Genomic DNA, 19,206 nt, shown 5'->3' on the forward strand with positions numbered 1-19,206 from the left:
AAAATCGGAAATCAAACCCACAAATATAGGCATAATCCAAACCCATATAAGGTTCTGGGTTTGAATATTCATTCTTTAAAAACTAATACCTGTGGCAATTTCAAGATTCAAACTCGAAAAACGTTGAGTATGTAACAAAAAAATGTGCTAAATAACGAATGATCCAAACTAATATGTTACAACATATATATTACATCCATTTAACCACCATCCTTTTGTTGCTAAAATGTAATGTACCCACATAAAATTTACAACTAACAAGTATATCTCAATAACAGAAAGAAAAATAACAGCCTATTTGCATGTGTGCATGCACTTATTTCCTCAATCAAAGTTAACAACATTAAAAAGTTTAACGAGTTCAACGAACGAAATACATTTATATTCCAGTAAAACCAAGCTCATCAAGAGCCTCCTTGCATCGAGGATCGGCTTCCTTAACCATGAACCCGAGTGGGTTAGCATATCGACCCTTACCTTTAGCACCATGCTTATTAGTCAACGATACCCTAACATGATTCTCATCGTCCATAATTTCAGGACAATTAGGATCCGGGCTTTGATTAACAGTAATCTCACATATCTCATCTGCATGATCACCAACTGCCTCTAATGTATACTTTCCTTTTTGATCACTCTCTCCCTCAACCCTATAAGTTTCTTCACCCGTCTCCTTATGACACACAAGCGTAACTTTTGTTCCCGCTAACGGAAAACTAATCTTGGTCGGGAATTGGATCCTACACGGGTCGCAATAAACTTTACCTTGAATAATAAAGGTGTCATCTTTTTCTTGTTCTTGGGATATAAGTACTTTCCTATGACTTTCAATTGAATTCTTTGCTTGAACCATGATATCGCTTTCGGGACCCGGGGATGATTCTTCCTCGGATTCTTCTTCCAATTCATTGCTAGGACCAGGGGTAGATTCGTCTTTTTCAGGGCTCTCGAGTTCGTTGCTGGGCCCAGGAGAGGCTGCATCATCATCGTCGTTCATTAATTCATCTGGTGAGGTTACATAGTCTCCTTCGGTAACTGCAGGGGGAGGTGCACCACCGCTGATCCAGCTACAACGAGCCGTTGTAGCCAATAATAAAAGGATGGGCAAGATGACGAAACTGGCTCGATAATTTACCATTTTTTTTATTTATTATTTTTTTATTATCCTATAAATTTTGTTATGATGAAATGTATTGTGGTGGTGACTGAAATTTGTACGGTGATTGCCAGGGGGATTTTGTATTGAAAAGATGCGGTTGGGAGAAAAAAGGGTGAAAACGGTTAGATTTCCAATTATAGAAAGTTATTAGATAGAAAAAAAAATGTAATCCATGTATTTATTCATTAAATCCCGGCCCCTAATCATCTATTCTAGATACCTTGTATTATTATCTTCATTTCTTTTATTAGAAAGTTAAACTACAAAAACAAAATTATTAATAATGTGAGACATACCAATAACAGATTAACAGCAATAGCAATAGCAGAGAAAATAAAAACAAATGATATATTGTAGGTATAGAATTACATTTTTCCAGTTTTACAGTTTCTAATAGCAGAAAAACATGCATGTTTTTAGTGAAACATCTGGATATGAAAATGCCCAGAAGCCTGCGAAAGCCAATTGCCAATAACGCAATAGAATGATGTTGTATGCAGCTCCCTTTTTACTTTGTTTTCTGCAAAGGTTCTCGGTCAGTACTCTGCAATTGTAATTTTGCCAGTTTATGTTGCAAAGCAAGATTCGACTTTATTAGATTCCACCCATTTACCTATGAATGAGTCAATCTGTTTCAATCTTTGGTTATACAAATTGAATTGGTCAAACATAACGTTAGCTAAAGGGAAATGAGTGGAAATCATTATTATTATTAGGGATTATATATCTGAAGCCCAATCAAGTTTATCGTTTTGTGTTTTTAGGCTATCAATATTTGAAAATGATTTTGTAGGCCACCAAAGTTTTATCTTTTTGTGTTTAAATTATAATCTTTGTTTGTCACATATATGACACACTAATTAGATACAATGCAAATACAAAGACAAATATGAAAAGATAAATTTGGGTGGTTACAAAATCATTTTTAAATACGGGTGAGCTACAAACATAAAATAATAAACTTTGGTGGTCTTTTGATATATAATCCCTTATTATATTAGTATTTTATTGTATGTATTTGTATGTATTGTATCTAATTAGTGTGTCATATATGTGACAACCAAATATTATAATTTTAACGTTATTACAAAATAAAATGATATAGGAGGTATTTTACTATAAAAAAAAATACATTTGACGCCTGTCAGCCCTATCAATCCATCAACCCGATCAATCCAGTGCCTCATCAACTCATCTAAATGTAATCATCTCAAAATTGCCATATATTGTTCTTAGCATACTCTTCCTCAAGTTGGAAGACTGATAATTAAATATTAGTCATAAGACAGTTATGAACAAGACAAAGAAACTAATCTACAAATAGCACCATAATATACTGTACTCTCTTCCCGCATTCGGATTATACATAAAATCGAAGGTTTTGATATTAGTGCTTGCCTGTAAATCTGTCAGACGCTGAAAAATACTTTATAAACTATTATTTGTTTACCAATTACCATTCAGCCTTATTTATGCTTCATTGCATCTTGCTGTTCTTGTTCTTAGATTACCACTTTTACCATTGTACCTAATGATAATCCTAATTATATTGCTTTTGCATTTGTATACCTTCATCGTCGCTTTTGCAAAAGTCATGATGCATGCGAACTAAAATGTAAAAACTCTTTACTACTTTGAAAGCTTTACTTTAACTTAAGGAGTTAAAGATTGTGGGTGAACCCGTTGAAGAATTAATATTTTGCATGAAGTATGATTAATATTCAACACATTATTCATTAATAGAACTGATAAATAACGTTTGTGGATCATCGTTCTCTGACCCATTTTGACCTTTACCCAACGTCCCAACCCATCCGACCCAATCATACTAACCCTGTCCAGTGGATTGATGAAATGTTTGGTCCTGGTGATAAGAGTAGAGCAATAATATGAGAGACACTTTGACTTCTGATTGAATTGGACATGTTTTACATAGGTATATCCCATTTGTTCATGTATTTGATGTATTTATATGTATTTGATTTATTTATTGATTCATAAATTAATCCCAAGTAATGACTCTGGTATCCTTCACTCTGTGCGGGCCAAGCAGTACCTAAAGCATTCCGGGTATGCTTTGCGCAATGGATGCGAGGAATTTCTTTCTAACGGGTGTGTAGGTGGTAAATGAGAGGATTCGATGCCAAAATTGACGTTCTAAAAAAAAGGTGAAAGTTAAGCTTTCTTTGTTGGACATAATGAACTAATTAGATTTCCGGAATAAACAGATTTGCTTAAAAATTATTCTATAGTTATATAAATATAAATCTTTTGGAGAAAAATCATGCAAATATCATCTACTCAACCCCACATTTATGCTTATAATGTTCCCGCGTTACAAAACTTTTTAAATCTTATTCCTTGGCCTATGACCGTAGTTCATCGCCTCATTTAAATACATGACATTATGGTTTTTGTGAATTATTCCCAAGACACCGAAGCGTACACACAACCTAGCTAGCAAGCATAAGCATCATCCATGAAGGGGACTTATATTCCCTAAAAAAGATTGCTCTTGATTCTTGAATGATGATCAAGTATAAAAATACCCTCTGTAAACACGCATTACTTGAAGAGTTGTACTGTAGAAGCTTTAGATGCGTATACTTTCTCTTGATGGACTAATATGTTTCATTACTAGCTTGAGCAATTATTTGTGAACATCTGATCCCTATGAAAGCATTTATCTTTTAGACTTTTCGTTGATTTGTACTCCTCACATTACCCACACACACAAAAAAAAAGTAGTGTTTGGTTTAATATAGCTTTTAAAAAAGCAACTTTAGTTTATTTGCTTTCCCAGTTCTCAACAAAGGGATCAATGTTTGTATTGTTCTAGTTTTCAAATTTACACTGCATAAAGCCCATCAAAACTGTATATAATTGGTAAATCTTAACATGTATAACAGGTAGTGGACCATCTTGGCCCATAAGAATATATGCTACAATCATAGTGGATGTCGCTGTTTATATCCATTATATTTAGTTATTATGACTATAAAAGAAACCGTTAAGGCTGCAAATGTTGTGACAAATAAGCTTTTAAAAGGAATGAAGTTTTGGGACTTATTCAACCAGACTTATACCTTGTGTCCTTGTGCATTTTATGACTTGTACAAGTGAGGTAGTATAGAAAAGGGCTTATTCTTGAGCCAATTGGACAGATAATAAGAGTATAAACAAAAGGTATGAATCTAGTGGTAACATATGTCTCTTCTTCGAAATGCTTGACAGTGTAGTTTATATTATTCCCTTATAAAAAGGCTCTCTTTGTCAAGCACCAAAGAGTATAATAATGAGTCTAGTGTTTAATATACTCTTTTTATCTCAATTCTCAATATAAATAATAAATCAAGGTATCTGAAAATTTTAGCACTCCATAATTTGTAGTGGGACCGAATATCACATTCTTTAAGATATTTTGAAACCCTAAAATATTTTAGAGTAATCACTTTGTTATACAATTTTTTTTTCCCAAAAAAGACGCTCTGTAATAACATTAAACGATACAAAACGATATCAACAAGTACAAAACGATACATATAGATGCAAATGAAGGCAAACCACAACATAACAAAGTAAATAATCACATGTTTATATTCAAATGTTATAGATTATAAATAAATAATTACTTCCTTTATTTTAATTTAATAATCTTCAGACAAGAAAACACAATTTAAAAAATAATATTATCACTTGATACTTTTTTGTTAACATTGTCTTTCTATCTGGATCTTTATATTACAAATTCCTCGCTTACCCAAAAAAAAATAAGGTATAAAGAATTTTATCTCATTATTTTTATCTATTTGTGAAAGTAAATTATAAAAAAAAAAAAAAAAAAATTTAAAAAGCAAGAATTATATATATGGAAAAAAAAGAAGAAAAAAAAAGGTACAAATAAGTATGCGAGAGCATACTTGATACAAACAAAAAACAACAGATGCCTAACACCCATATACACGATTGCAACAAGCCAAATTTTAGCAACAAAAAATCGAAAACAGAGGATAAATGGAAAACCATACTGTGAGGATTATCCATAATCTTCAAAAGAAATCGGGTTTACGAGCCATTCGTTCCACGTTAGCTTTAGCTTTTTCGAGCGACCCGTTATCCATTCGAAAGATTTTATTTGAATTTCATTTAGAGCTAGAGGACCACTTCCTTTTTTCTTCTGAAAGACGATTTGGTTTCTATTTAAGACGGGAGGAGTATAACTTCAGTAATGATGGCTCTATTAGCGTCAATGTGTAACTGACATGTATTAAGGGTTGCCGTTAACAGATTCCAAGAAGGATAGTAGATTTCACTAAATTAGCTTAAGATATTTCTCTACCAATAATCATGGAAGCAACAACAATCGGAACAAAATTCTGATCCTTGTGGTTTGTGAATTGCTTCTCTTTAAATCTTTCTTTTAACGTTATACATCCAATCGGAACAAAATTCGTGATATCTCCGGCAACCATGGGAGCGGCGGCGAGCTCGCAAACCTCGGTAACTTGATTTCAGTTTATTGATATTATCAGATAACAGATTATATGTATACATAGATCGTATGTATATGTATCAGCTCAAGCCATCCTTTAATCTCTGCTTCATTTCTTCTTCATCTTCATCATCAGATCCGTAAGTTCCTCCTTAATCAATCACCATGGCTGCTGTTAATTAAGTATTGTTGTTGTACATCAAGAACACAAAAAGCACACTAATTTGAAAAGAGGGTATGGAATCAAACCCTTAGGGAAGATTACAAATCGTTCACCTTTAATCTGGTATGCTGTTAGCATTTTATTTTTCTGTTCTGTTATAGGCGTTTCATTAGATCTAGATCTATGTAGAATAAAAATCAAAATGCTCTCAAACGTTCTTCTCCGATCAATTAATCGTTCACCTTTCTTAACTAATTCCAATTCTTCAACCATGTTTACATTTCCTACCTCTCCTTTCACCCCAATCAATCAAAACCGATACCCCAATACTTTTAAATACAGGAACCTTAACAATGCAAAACCCACTCCTCCGGCGAATCCACAACCGGAAAACCATGATGTCACTGAGGAAGGAGTTTGGATTCCGGTGACCAGAAAACATAAATCTTCCCCTAATAAACAAAACTTCCGTAACCTAATCCACAAATATGGCAACCCTAATTTCAGATCTTCTTCGCCTCTTTTCAAAAAACCCCCAACCTCTTCCAATCGGTTTGCTTCCTATCCAAATAATATCCCCATTAATCAGCCAAATCCTATAACATCCATCATGTTTTTTAACTTTCCTGATCACTGGACATATAATGACCTTCTACTCTTCTTCAAGCGTTATGGTGTGGTGGCAGACCTTTATCTTCCTTTTAGAAAAACCCTGAAGAATGGGAAAAGGTATGGCTTTGTTCGTTTTTCAAATATCCTTGATACTGAGTTCCTTCTTAAGAGGTTAAATTCAATATATTTGAATGGTAATTGGCTTAGAGCGTTCCTGGCCCATGAACAAAAACACCATCAGATGTTGAATAGCCTAAATGAACCTGTACATCTCAAGCCACACCATTCCAGTACCCAAAACGTTACAAAACCATCCCAAACCACCAGACCCCTTCAATCTAAAACCCAATACGTACCAAAATCAACTAGCCATTCAAACTACCCCTCTTCCACCGACCAAAACCCACCCACTGTACCTGCAGTAACATACACCAATCCTGCAAACAAGCCCCGTATGGTCACACTTGAACCTGAAGATGCAAACAAAAAAATTCTCAAAAAGGCTATTATTGGCGAGATTATTGACATTGACCTAATTGAAGACTTTCCAACTCTTTGCTCCGCTGAGGGACTTTCAAAGTTCAACATCAAATATCTTGGTGGTCTTGAATTATGTCTCACTTTCGAGGATGAATCAACTGTTAATAACATACTTAATGATGAAAACCATATCCTCAAAAGTTGGCTAAAAAATATTCGAAAAGTTGATGACAAATGCTTCAAGTCAGCTAGGCTTTCTTGGCTAACGATCAAAGGTGTCCCAATCACTTGTTGGTCGGAAAAAAATTTCAGGAAAATAGCAGGGTGGTTCGGATCTATACACGATGTCCATAACTGTGATTTTAATGGTAACCAGAATCTCGTAACGGCCAAAGTCCTCGTCAAACTATGGGGCGATGAACTCATCAACACCATGGTCCATGCCAAAGTGGATGATGGAAGTGTTCATTATGTCAAAGTTATTGAAGACATAAAAGGGATTATAGAAATTGAGATGAAAGAAAAGGAACATGATTCATGGGACAACAACACCAATGCTGAAAATGATAACGAATCTATTCATGCCTACTCAGACAAGGACGAAAATGAAGACGATGGTTGGCTACCGGCAAATGAGGAGGGTAGTTCAAAATTATTTGCCACGTCAGCAAACTTTAATGACGATTTTAATGAAGAATCTAATGACTTGGGCAATGGAACTTCAAAAGTCGACCTCGGAAATACCCATATTCGTTTCCCCCAAAATGATAATGCTGAGCCTATCTCGGTTAACGATTCCCCAAATTCTCGCTCGATAAACGATACATTAAACTACTCAAACCCAATTGAAGTTTCTGACTCCTTTAGCCCAAGTGACGATAAGCCCATCGACTTATCAGAATCGCCTTCCCTTGTTGCCCAATCCCACAGTCCTCCGGCCCAACATGGTGATGTTGCTGGTTCAACCCCACTAGACAAAACTGGGTTTATTAATAAGTGCTTTGATTTTAACCCATCCTCCACCCCTGACCCAAACCCAAACTCAACCGATCCTGTTATTCAGCCCCATCCTATCCCTTCAAAACCTACTGATGTCTTCGTTTTTAATGTCTCTCCCTCCAACCAAGACGCTGACATATCTACTGCTATCAGACGTGATGTCTCACTTAACCCCTCATGCATCCCAAGCAAAAAACGCAAAACTTCTTCAACTGATTCTGTCTGGTCCAGCATAAGAATATGGAACTCTACCTCTAGAATTCTTAATGCAAAATCACATGCCAGGAACCCTAATCGAAAGAGGGTAAAAATCAAATCAAAAAAATCATCATCTTCATGTAACTCAGATCATAATGGACATTCCAACTCAGAAAAGTCACTTAATATTGAGGAAGTCGGTGAGATCTTGGGCTTAACACGAAAACAGTCTGCTCCCAATCTTTGAGGTACCTTCTGACTTCGTTTCTATTTTTCGTGATATATTAATCTGTTAATTATGAAGATATTATCTTTAAATATTAGAGGTCTGGGTCTTGATGATAAAAATAAATTTAATTGGTTTAAGCGGGTTTGTTATAATCAAAGGCCAAATGTAATCGCCCTTCAGGAAACAAAAGCAGAAAAAATCTCGGAATCTTGGGTGGAGAAGGTTTGGGGTTGTTGCGACTATAAATACGCTTTTAAAAAATCAAAAGGTAACTCGGGTGGGATTATTACGATTTGGGACCCCAATCTTTTTAATGCTAACCATGTTGTTGAGCGTGATTCCTTTATTGCGATAAAAGGATTTTGGAAAGATATAGGTACCGAGATAATACTTGTGAACATCTACGGCCCGCAATCTGATTCTGAAAAAAGAAAGATGTGGAATGATCTTAATGATATCCAGAAATACGATGGAGCTATGTGGGCTCTCTTTGGTGATTTTAACGAAGTTAGATTTTCCTCGGAAAGGAAAAATACGGAATTTTGTGAAAGACGCGCTAAACTTTTCAACGATTTTATCAAGGACAATTCACTGCTTGATTTACCTTTAGGTGGAAGAACGTACACCCGAATTAGTGATAATGGTACAAAATTTAGCAAGCTTGATAGATTCCTTGTTTCGGAAAACCTTATTCTTCAATGGCCAAATTTGAATGTTTTAGTTTTGGATAAAAAACACACGGATCATTGTCCACTTATTCTTAGAGACGGAAACATAGATTTTGGTCCGAAACCGGTGAAAGTTTTCGATGAATGGTTAATGCACGAAGACTCTCTTGACATCATCAAATCAACTTGGAACAAAAGAACAAATAGTACCAAACCCGATTGCATTTTTCGAGACAAACTCAAGTTAGTCAAGCAAGATCTTAAAAGGTGGTATTCGACATCTCATGGTAAATTGAAAACGGAAATTGAAGAATTGACGTGTGTGATTAATGATTGGGAAAAGAAAGCCGAAATATCCGCTCTAAATGATGAGGATTACAACAAATGGATGGCAGACAAAGAAAACCTTCTTCAAAAAGAGAGATCACAATTAGAAATGCTTAAACAAAAATCAAGATTCAAATGGGCTTTAGAAGGAGATGAGAATAGTAAATTTTTCCACTCTTTCATTCGACGGAGAAATCAGAAAAATAACATTCATGGTGTCAACATAGGTGGGGTATGGAATTCTAATCCCTTAACTATAAAAAATGAAGCTTTTTCTTTTTTTCAGGGACTTTTCAAAAAGAACACCTCGGATCCATGGTTGTTAAATAATTGGGACGGGCCAAAAATTGAAGCAACTTCGGCCGAAGTTTTGGAATCCCCCTTTACCGAAGCCGAAGTACTTGACGCTATAAAGAGTTGTGGTAGAAATAAGGCTCCGGGACCGGATGGGTTCAACATCTTGTTTTATATCAAATTCTGGGACATTATTAAAGATGATCTCCTCAAAGCTCTTAAGTGGTTCTGGAAAACGGGATCCATTTCCAACGGGTGCAACGCCTCCTTCATTACCCTCATCCCAAAGGTCAATGATCCTCTTAACTTTTCTAGTTTTAGGCCTATTAGTCTCATCGGGAGTTACTACAAAATTCTCTCCAAAATACTTGCAAACCGTATTCGCAAAATAATCCCGGGGCTAATAGGCGATGAACAAAGTGCCTTTATTTCCAATAGATATATACTTGATGGTGTCTTAATTGCTCTTGAGTCTTTAGAAGATCTTAAATCCAGGAATCAAAAGAGTTTTATTTTTAAAGTTGATTTTGAAAAAGCTTTTGATTGTCTAGATTGGGATTTTCTTAGCTCAATAATGTCTTCAATGGGTTTCGGGGCCAAATGGGTCAATTGGATTTTGTCTTGCCTTAATTCTACATCTACTTCTGTTTTAATCAATGGCTCTCCTACCGATCAATTCTTCCCCAAAAGAGGTGTAAGACAAGGGGACCCATTATCCCCTTTTCTATTCATCATTGCGGGAGAAGGATTAAACCAACTTTTGAAAAGTGCTACAAAGAAAAAGTTAATAAATGGTGTCGAGATTGGAAAAGATAAAGTCGTTGTGTCACACCTCCAATATGCGGATGACACAATCATTTTTGGAAAATGGAATAAAGTCGAAGTCAGAAATATTTTGAAAATTCTTAAATGTTTCGAGGATTTATCGGGCCTAAAAATAAATCTTCACAAAAGTAATGTTTATGGTATTTGCACAACTAACTCTGAACTTGCTAGCTTAGCGTCGTGGTTTAATTGCAAAGAAGGGTCCTTTCCCTTTAATTACCTAGGACTCCCAATTGGGGCAAAAATAAGTTCGTTCAATACTTGGGCTCCTATTCTTGAAAAGTTTAAAAAACGTTTATCGGATTGGAAAGCTAAATCTATATCCTTTGGAGGACGACTCACTCTAATTAAAGCGGTCCTAACTAGTCTCCCACTCTACTATTTTTCACTTTTCAAAGCGCCGGTTAGTGTAATTAAAGAACTTGAAAGGTTACGACGGGACTTTTTTTGGGGGGGATCTCATGACGATAAGAAAATGGCATGGGTTAAATGGGATCAAATACTTTTACCTTACAAATTTGGTGGTTTAAATGTATGCTCCTTAAAAACTAAAAATCTTGCACTTCTAACCAAATGGTGGTGGAGATTCCTCTCGGGCGAAAATGTTTTTTGGGTTCGAATTATCAAAAGTATTTATGGTTCGGGAGGGGGATTGGGTTGCACTACCTTGATACCCGAAAACAATTTGAATCGGCTCTCGGGTCGCCCTTGGTAAAATATTATCATTATTGAAAACACCCTAACTAAGTTAGGGTGTAATCTTTCTAATGCTTTTGTAAAAGATGTAGGTAATGGTGCGGGCACGAAATTTTGGATTGACAAGTGGATAGGAGACATGCCTCTCAAAGACGCGTATCCGAGACTTTTCAAACTCGAGGCTTCTATAGAAGCCTCCATTGCCGATCGTTTGGATTTTTCAGTTAGCCCGTTGGTTTTCAAATGGAATTGGACCTTGACCCCGAGATGGCGTAATGAAGATGACCTTATTGCTCTTACCGAAGCAATCAAAGCGTACCCCTTTGCATGCTCTTCCGCTGGTCTGCCTGCTCCTGCTGCTGGCACTTCTCGGCAGCCTGCATCCCCTTGGTCTTGGAAGCTTGACCCGTCGGGTCGATTTTCCACCAACTCCTTGGTTGAGTTTCTCAGTTCACGAGCAGCCGAAAGTGCATTTACGTCTCCGCCTCAGCCTACGGACCTTAACCCTCTTATCCCGCAAAAGATAGGTATCTTCGTTTGGAGGGCGAAACAAAACAAATTGCCTGTTAGAGTCTCGTTAGATAAAAAAGGTATTGATCTTCACTCCTTGAGATGTCCGGTTTATGATGACGATATTGAATCTCTTCACCACACGCTCCTTACATGTAGTTTTGCAAAAGACATTTGGGTTAGAATACGAAAATGGTGGAATCTTAGCCATCTACCTATCTCAAATATTTCCGACATTGCAAAAAGTCCAAACCCGTGTTTAAATTCCCATCATGGATTAACCATTTGGCAAGCCGTTGTTTGAGTTACTTCATACCATATTTGGGCTCATAGGAATGCCCGTACGTTCGGTGGCAACTGTTTTAGCTCCTCAAAGACCGTCGCAGATATTCAAAGTAAAAGTTTCGAGTGGATAAACGCTCGTTGGAAAAAAGGTTCTCTAAATTGGTTATCTTGGATCACTAATCCCAAAAGTTTCGATGCATCTCTCTCAAAAGTAGGTGTTGGTTAAGGTAGGTTTTTTATGCCGGATTCTGTTGAATTGCTTCTTAGAGAGCTCTAAGTGGTTTTAGGCTCGATTGCTTTGTCGCTGCTTGATCAGCACTGTATCTCGTGTCCTATTCCGGCTTGTCTTGGCACAAGTTGACCTCTCCTAGTAGTAACCGACGGATGAAGGCTTTTTCCTACCAACTTTTAACTATACACACTGTTTTATATATACGTGATCTTTGTTTAGTTTGTATCTTCCTTTTTATGTTTACATGTTTCTTCGTGCGTAGGTGTTTTCGCGTTTACTTGTTTAGCTTAAGCTCTAGATGCTATTTTTGTAATTTGGCCTAAGGCCCTCCTGGTTGTATCTTTTCCTTTTCTAATATAATTTTTGTTGGCTTTTCAAAAAAAAAAAAATAGTAGATTTCACTACCTATGTATTAATACAAACATGAATAATTGCAAGCCCGCTTTATTTTCTTAGAATGAATAGACATCCGTTGTCGAAACTAAAAAAAAGTATAAGAAAGTCTCAAAAACAATGGACAAAGCGTATTTTTGAATGAAATTAGCTAGAGCTTATTTTTGAAGTTGAAAACTGAAGTTTATTATTTTTTATAAGCGTTTGGTAAAGTAGGTGAAGCTAGAGTTTATTGTTGTAAATTGACTAAATATGGCATTAATAAAAATATGTAAAATAATAATGAGAGGCTTTTTAGTGATTATACATATCATAGGCTCTACTTTGTAAAAAGCTTATTTTTTAAACTCTACAATTTAATACTCCTTTCGTCCCAAAATAAGTGTCTTGTTTGACTTTTGACGGTCTTTCGTTTAAAACTTTGACTTCAAATATTTGTATTGGTGTTATATAATATTTGATAAAATATTATATCAATGAAAACATATTTTTAAATCGAATATATTCATATAAAATTTATCAAATATTATGTATCATAAATAAAAATATTTAAAGTTAAAATATGAAAAGAATTGACCCTGAAAAATTGTATAGAACACTTATTTTAGAACGGAGAAATATAACCTCAATGGCATATATTAAAATTACAAGCTCTACTTTTTCAAGTTCATGTAAACTCTTAAATAGCATCATCTAAACTCACTCAAAATTAGCACTAAAACAAAGTCTTAAAATCTGATTGATGAAGGCCATTCAACTCTTAAATAGCATCATCTAAACTCACTCAAAATTAGCACTAAAACAAAGTCTTAAAATCTGATTGATGAAGGCCATTCAACTCTTAAATAGCATCATCTAAACTCACTCAAAATTAGCACTATCAAAAGTACTAATGCATATGATTGATTTGGTGTGTGATTATAATTGAGAGATAGTAGTGTCCTTATTAGCAACCAATAAAACATAAATAAGTGAGGCTGTATATGTTAATTATTAAATGTACGAAATATAATCGGATGATATCTTAACAGTTAAAATTTTTTTAGACACCTAAAATATATGCTATTGGTGAGTTTTAAGGAAGTGATCCATTAATAGCAGATGTTGACCAATCTTTTGAAAATTTAAGTAACACGTTAACAAACCTAAAAATACTTAAAAAGCTGGATCAGGTTTTATTTTATTTTTTTTTTCGGCGAAAATATTAATATATATATATATATAAGATCATTAAGATTCCGTGGTACACACAAACGAAGATAATTGAAAGGTCTCGCTCTGATCGTCTTACAAACATTGGACGATATCATTGGAAGAGAGCGAGCACATTGAAAATGTGATTGACAATACTAACGTACAAACCACCTAACCTAAATCTAAAACATATATAAAACCGATCCCGTATCTAACTCCACAATCGTCACTAATCAGAAGCCGCACAACAAACATGAACGTCGGGCACTCCAGCAGCATCTAACCCAAGGCCTGCAAACCAAAGCAACCTCTCGTACCCGAAAACCTCGTATCAACTCCAAAGAGAAATACAAGCCCGTCGAATAAGATCAAATCCCCGTTCGAGCAGAAAAAAGGACCCCGAGAGAATTACTCCAATAAACATCAATTTTCTGAGGTCAACAAAGTCAACACACGTCGGCAACGACATCGAGCCCACCCGAATAGACTCGACTACGGAAAAGGTATGAACAAATCAGCCAAACATCAACCAAATAGCAAAAAAGTAGATTTAAACCAATAGAAACCAGGCCATCATCACCCAATTTTCTGAAGACATTTAACAAACCCTTTTGACCGTTTCATCTTTTCAACCTTTTTGGGTCCTATTTCATGACGTGGTCCACACGGCGTACATTAGTTTTATCAACATATTTGTGTTTTCATGCCCAGTCAAAAAGCACCACTAAGAACGACAACGTCATTTTCCGCTCAACCCCTTTTGACCGTTTCATCTTTTCATTCGTTCTTTTGTAACGACTACTTTGGATGCTATCCCGTTACGTGGCTCGGCGTCAGGATCACACATGAATTTTCATTGTTGACCTGTTGTGAAAGTTGGATTTTATTAGTAATTTTTCTTTTATTTTAATGGCTTTAGACTAAACGTTAAAATGACCTATGATGCGGAGATAAATTTGATATTTTTGATCGGTGAGAAAAGCTTTTGATTGTAACGTGTCAGTGTTAAATTTAAAAGTAGATTATGGTGACTATCAAATTTGAGTGAAAAAATTCTGAATGATGTGATAAATATGATTTAAAGTTGGCAAGAAAATAAATAAAGTAAGATGGAAATGAGGTATCAAAATCTTATTGACGAGCAATTTTGAGTTGGCTCGTTGTAAATATGACCAACGCCCCAAAATCGTCAAATTTTACGCCCCGAAACAGGCATTAGTAACGTTAAATATTGCCATCAAAAACAAATTTGACGCCCCATGGTAAGACGTTTTTAACTTAAGTTGAACGTTTGTAAAGGTAAATTATTTTTATATGGTATATGAGTATAAATATGATCATATTCATAAAGACCCATAAGAAAATAAAACAACATATAAGATCACACCCCTTCGTTCTCGTTATCAGGGCTCACATATCCTCCGAAAACACCAACACAAACAACCAAGTCCTCGCAAGTTCAATTCTCATAATTTCACGCTAACTTTTGCGATGGTCGAATGAAATTGAGAACAGACGCTCACATTCCAGGCGATAGTTGTTTTGTACGTTTCTCATTGATACATGTACCTTGTGTTTACTTGATTACTAATATAGTGAGTTGTTTGATAAAAATGAATAATTTAGCGTTGAATGACTCATAATTTGAATGATTCAAAGCCGCTAAATAAATTTGGCTCTGAATGAAAATAAGTTGTTTGATAATCATTTTGATTGAACGATATGAATCTAGTAAAATTACCTTATTAACGTGTTACATGAATAAAAAATTCAATACACTTGTTTGTTAAGTGTCATGGATACGGTTTCAAGAAGATATTACAGAAAATTTAGGTGTTTAATGGTTAAGAGAGTCTGAATGATTCGACACTGAATGATGAACTATTCAGCATCATATGTCATTCAGAGATCATAAACAAACGCACAGAATGCTGAACCGTTCAACATTCAGCGTTGAACCATTCAATTAAGAGGTAAACAAGTACACCCTAAGTTAATGTAAGAAAGGTGTAATGAATGTCAATATTCATTTCTCATTAGTTCCATAAGAGAAGGCCGATGTTGGCATGTGACAGTTAATTCTGAAAAAATTTAATTATGGTCTTATGGATATCTTAGGACTAAGAACATTTCAAACATATCACACTTTCTCCTTTGACAAACTAGTAGATCATCATCATGTCGGCATTTCTTTATAAAATAGACTAAGACTATAAGCACTTTCAACCATCACACTCTTTTTCAAAAAATAAAAATAAAAATAGACACTATTATTTATATAATTACTATTTATAATTCTATTTTTAAAATCTATAATTATACTAATATTTATATTTATATTTATTTATAATTAATAAAATATAATTATATTTATTGTGAGAATGGTATGAGTTAAATTGAAAATAAATAAATAAATAAATAAATAAAACTAGAAGTAGTCATTTATTTGTTTAATTGTAACGATAAAAAGGGAACCGGTAGGCTCGTGGTGAAAGGTGCACTGAAAATACGAATAACAGAGCGAGAGCGAACATGTTGCCAACGACGCCCTCGATGTCACGGTGCAAAGTGGGGTGAGAACGGATAGCGTTGGAGCGGCCCAACAAAGGAAACTAAAACTAGCAGTTGCAAAGAATCACATTTAAATGAGTTCACACCAAAAAATAAGAACATCTAAAAGAGAAGAAATTCGAGAAACCATCACTCATGATATAAACTTCCATGCTTAGAAATTCAAGTATGCCAGTTGATCTTTAGGTTAGAGCAACAAAACTCGATCTACGTAAAAGAAATATTTTTCATGTTGTAATTAACGATTTGGATCTTCGTTCTTCATGAACAATTATGTTCAACGGAGTTAGGATGTTTTTGCAGCTGGCTTTAGATGTCAAACGTTCTTTAGGTGTAATTTTCATCTTGAGTTTTATGTTAGAGAGGAGAGAAATAAAGTGGAAATATTATATAGTGTAATTTTATTTTTAAGTCTTCCTCTCAAATTATAAGACCCTCTCAAATTATATTGGGAGGACCGTCATCTTCACCATTTATTTCATTTCTTTTCCTTCACATACAATCCTGAAAAAATATAAAGATACATGGCTAGAGAAGAAAAAAAAAGAGAAGAAGAAGAGGAGAAGAAAATGTGTCGAAGGGAACGTGGAAAATACCCCCATGCGCGTGACACATGAATGAATTTAACAAAAGTAATTAATAATCATTAGTGATAGGGATCATCGGCGTAATTTTGTGCAAATCACATCACGTAATATAGAGTAAATCATACAAGGACCAACTGCACAATTTTTTAAAAAATGTTAATTTAAGCCTTTACTGCCTATATAATACTCCGAAATTAAATGGACAGGATAATAAATCTTGTCAAACGCCTTATTTTCACTTTTTCAATTTATCAAAAGTAATACAGTCTAAGACCACAATCAACTTTGTGGCCATTGACTACGTCTTTTTTCAATATAAAGCGACACCATACGGAATCAAATGTCATACTATGTCTTCTTACAACCTCAGTCTCACTTCCTATTTATAGAAACGCAAGAAGACATTATGTGGTGGAGCCAAGTAAGACCAACAATATTAAAAGTGAAATTCAATTTAATTGATTCATGCATTCAACAACACATAATTTTTGCCTACTCTTTTTTTATATAATTTGTGTCAAAGGTTTAACAAATACAACAATAAAAACTTTTAAGGAATAATTTAATATAATTTTACTTTTTAATTTTCTTTAATATAATGTTTTATATTTTTTTTAAATCAATTAAATAATAAGTGGGTCATAGTCTTTCTAAAGAAGTATATGTAATTGTTACTAACATTTACTCTTTTCGGTCTTTTTAAGAAAGTGTTGAAGTGACGCTGATTTGTTAATCAGTTTTTTAAAAAACTAAAAAATTATGTGGTGATTGAAAGTGGTCTAATAGGCAATAATTTATGGTGCCTTAAGCACAAATACATAAGGCAATATATAGATCTTTAGCTTTCGTTTGAAAATGTTATTGTTTAATTTTGGCTAAAAATACCGATTGAATAAAACTTGAAATTCACCATTTTAAAGTAGTAACCATTACATTTGAAAATTAAAACATGTTATGTAATGTAAGACTCAAGTTTACATAAATTTTTAAATTGAAACGGGCGAAACAATTGGAATAATTATTTGAGCTTGTAGGATATATTAGTTTTAGTTAAATAACAGTGAAAATAATTCAGTTTAGTAGGTATGTGGAATTATCGAAAATAATACTAGTTGAAGTCAAGTTGATTGAATGTTTGTGCAAACAAGAAAAGATTTTGCCAATAAGAAAATCATGATTGTTGTCTCAACAAATTGCTTATTTTATACAAATTAATTACGGAGTATTAACTAAAGTAATAATAACTATAAATATCACCTATAATCAAATAACTAAAATTCGGTATGATATCTTCTTCTAACATTAATTTTATTTTATTTTTTTGAAAGGCAGAACAAATTCATTTCAATTGAATGCAAATTTTAGTAAATCAAATCAAATAATACTAATAGCATAATAAAAAGGGATTTTGATCCCAAACATAAGCTTAATACCCGTGGCAAAACTTAAGATTAGTTGCTCAAAGAAAGACTTTTAACTTGATATTCCTTACGAGCACCGAACGACAAGTAAAATTGCCTTTAAAGATGAATTCGTTACGAGCGATACAAATAGCCCACATTATCATCTTCCATAACTTTGAACCGTTAATACCCATGCCAAAAAATCAATCAAACGAAACCTCTTCAACCGATCTTGGAAGAATCCATCTAAGATTCCACCAACGAAATAACTCGGCCCAAATCTTAAAAGACCAAGGACAATGTAATAAAAGGTGTTCAATATTTTCTTCTTTCGTTCATGCACCAAACGCATAACAATGAATGATTGGGAGGAAGAATATGCCTCTTAGATAAAATAACGCGAACGGGAATACTTTGCTTAATTGCCAACCAATGAAAGAGCATGATTTTGGAAGGAACGTTATTACCCCATACAACTTTGGGCCACACGGGAGAAACGATATTACCAGCTTGAAGAATAAGTCTCACTACATCCGACACAGAATAAGGACCAACATGATCAATCTTCCACACGACTTCGTCCGCAGTATTGTCGATGAGTTTGAACCGAGCCAAAAAAGCTTGCAATTGTAGCAGTTTGATCAACGCATAATAATCAAGAGGGTGCGTGAGAAAACAGTCTCACCTCTTCTGTTCTTGATCGATATTTAAGGGGTATCGGCAATTAATAACAGAAACAAATTGATTGAGGCATTTATGATAAAAAGAGGGGTATTCATCTTTTAATGTATGACCGTCGACCCACGAGTCAATCCAAAATAAGATTCTCGCCCCATTCCCAAGCTTCCAAGTCCAATTAATTGGCATTTAGGCCCAACAATGTTTTGAA

At 34.5% G+C, this 19,206-nt stretch overlaps 1 protein-coding gene across 1 annotated transcript; it reads right to left on the reverse strand.

Moving 5' to 3' along the window:
- Positions 1 to 215: 215 nt before the first annotated feature.
- Positions 216 to 1,138, reverse strand: LOC139853884 (anther-specific protein LAT52-like). Its single transcript, XM_071843225.1, has one exon. It carries the CDS (start codon positions 1,136 to 1,138, stop codon positions 380 to 382), a length of 759 nt encoding a protein of 252 aa, XP_071699326.1. The 3' UTR covers positions 216 to 379.
- Between the last annotated feature and the right edge of the window lie 18,068 nt (positions 1,139 to 19,206).

The sequence above is a fragment of the Rutidosis leptorrhynchoides genome, chromosome 6, assembly GCF_046630445.1.
Source record: "Rutidosis leptorrhynchoides isolate AG116_Rl617_1_P2 chromosome 6, CSIRO_AGI_Rlap_v1, whole genome shotgun sequence".
NCBI classification, from domain to species: Eukaryota; Viridiplantae; Streptophyta; class Magnoliopsida; order Asterales; family Asteraceae; genus Rutidosis; species Rutidosis leptorrhynchoides.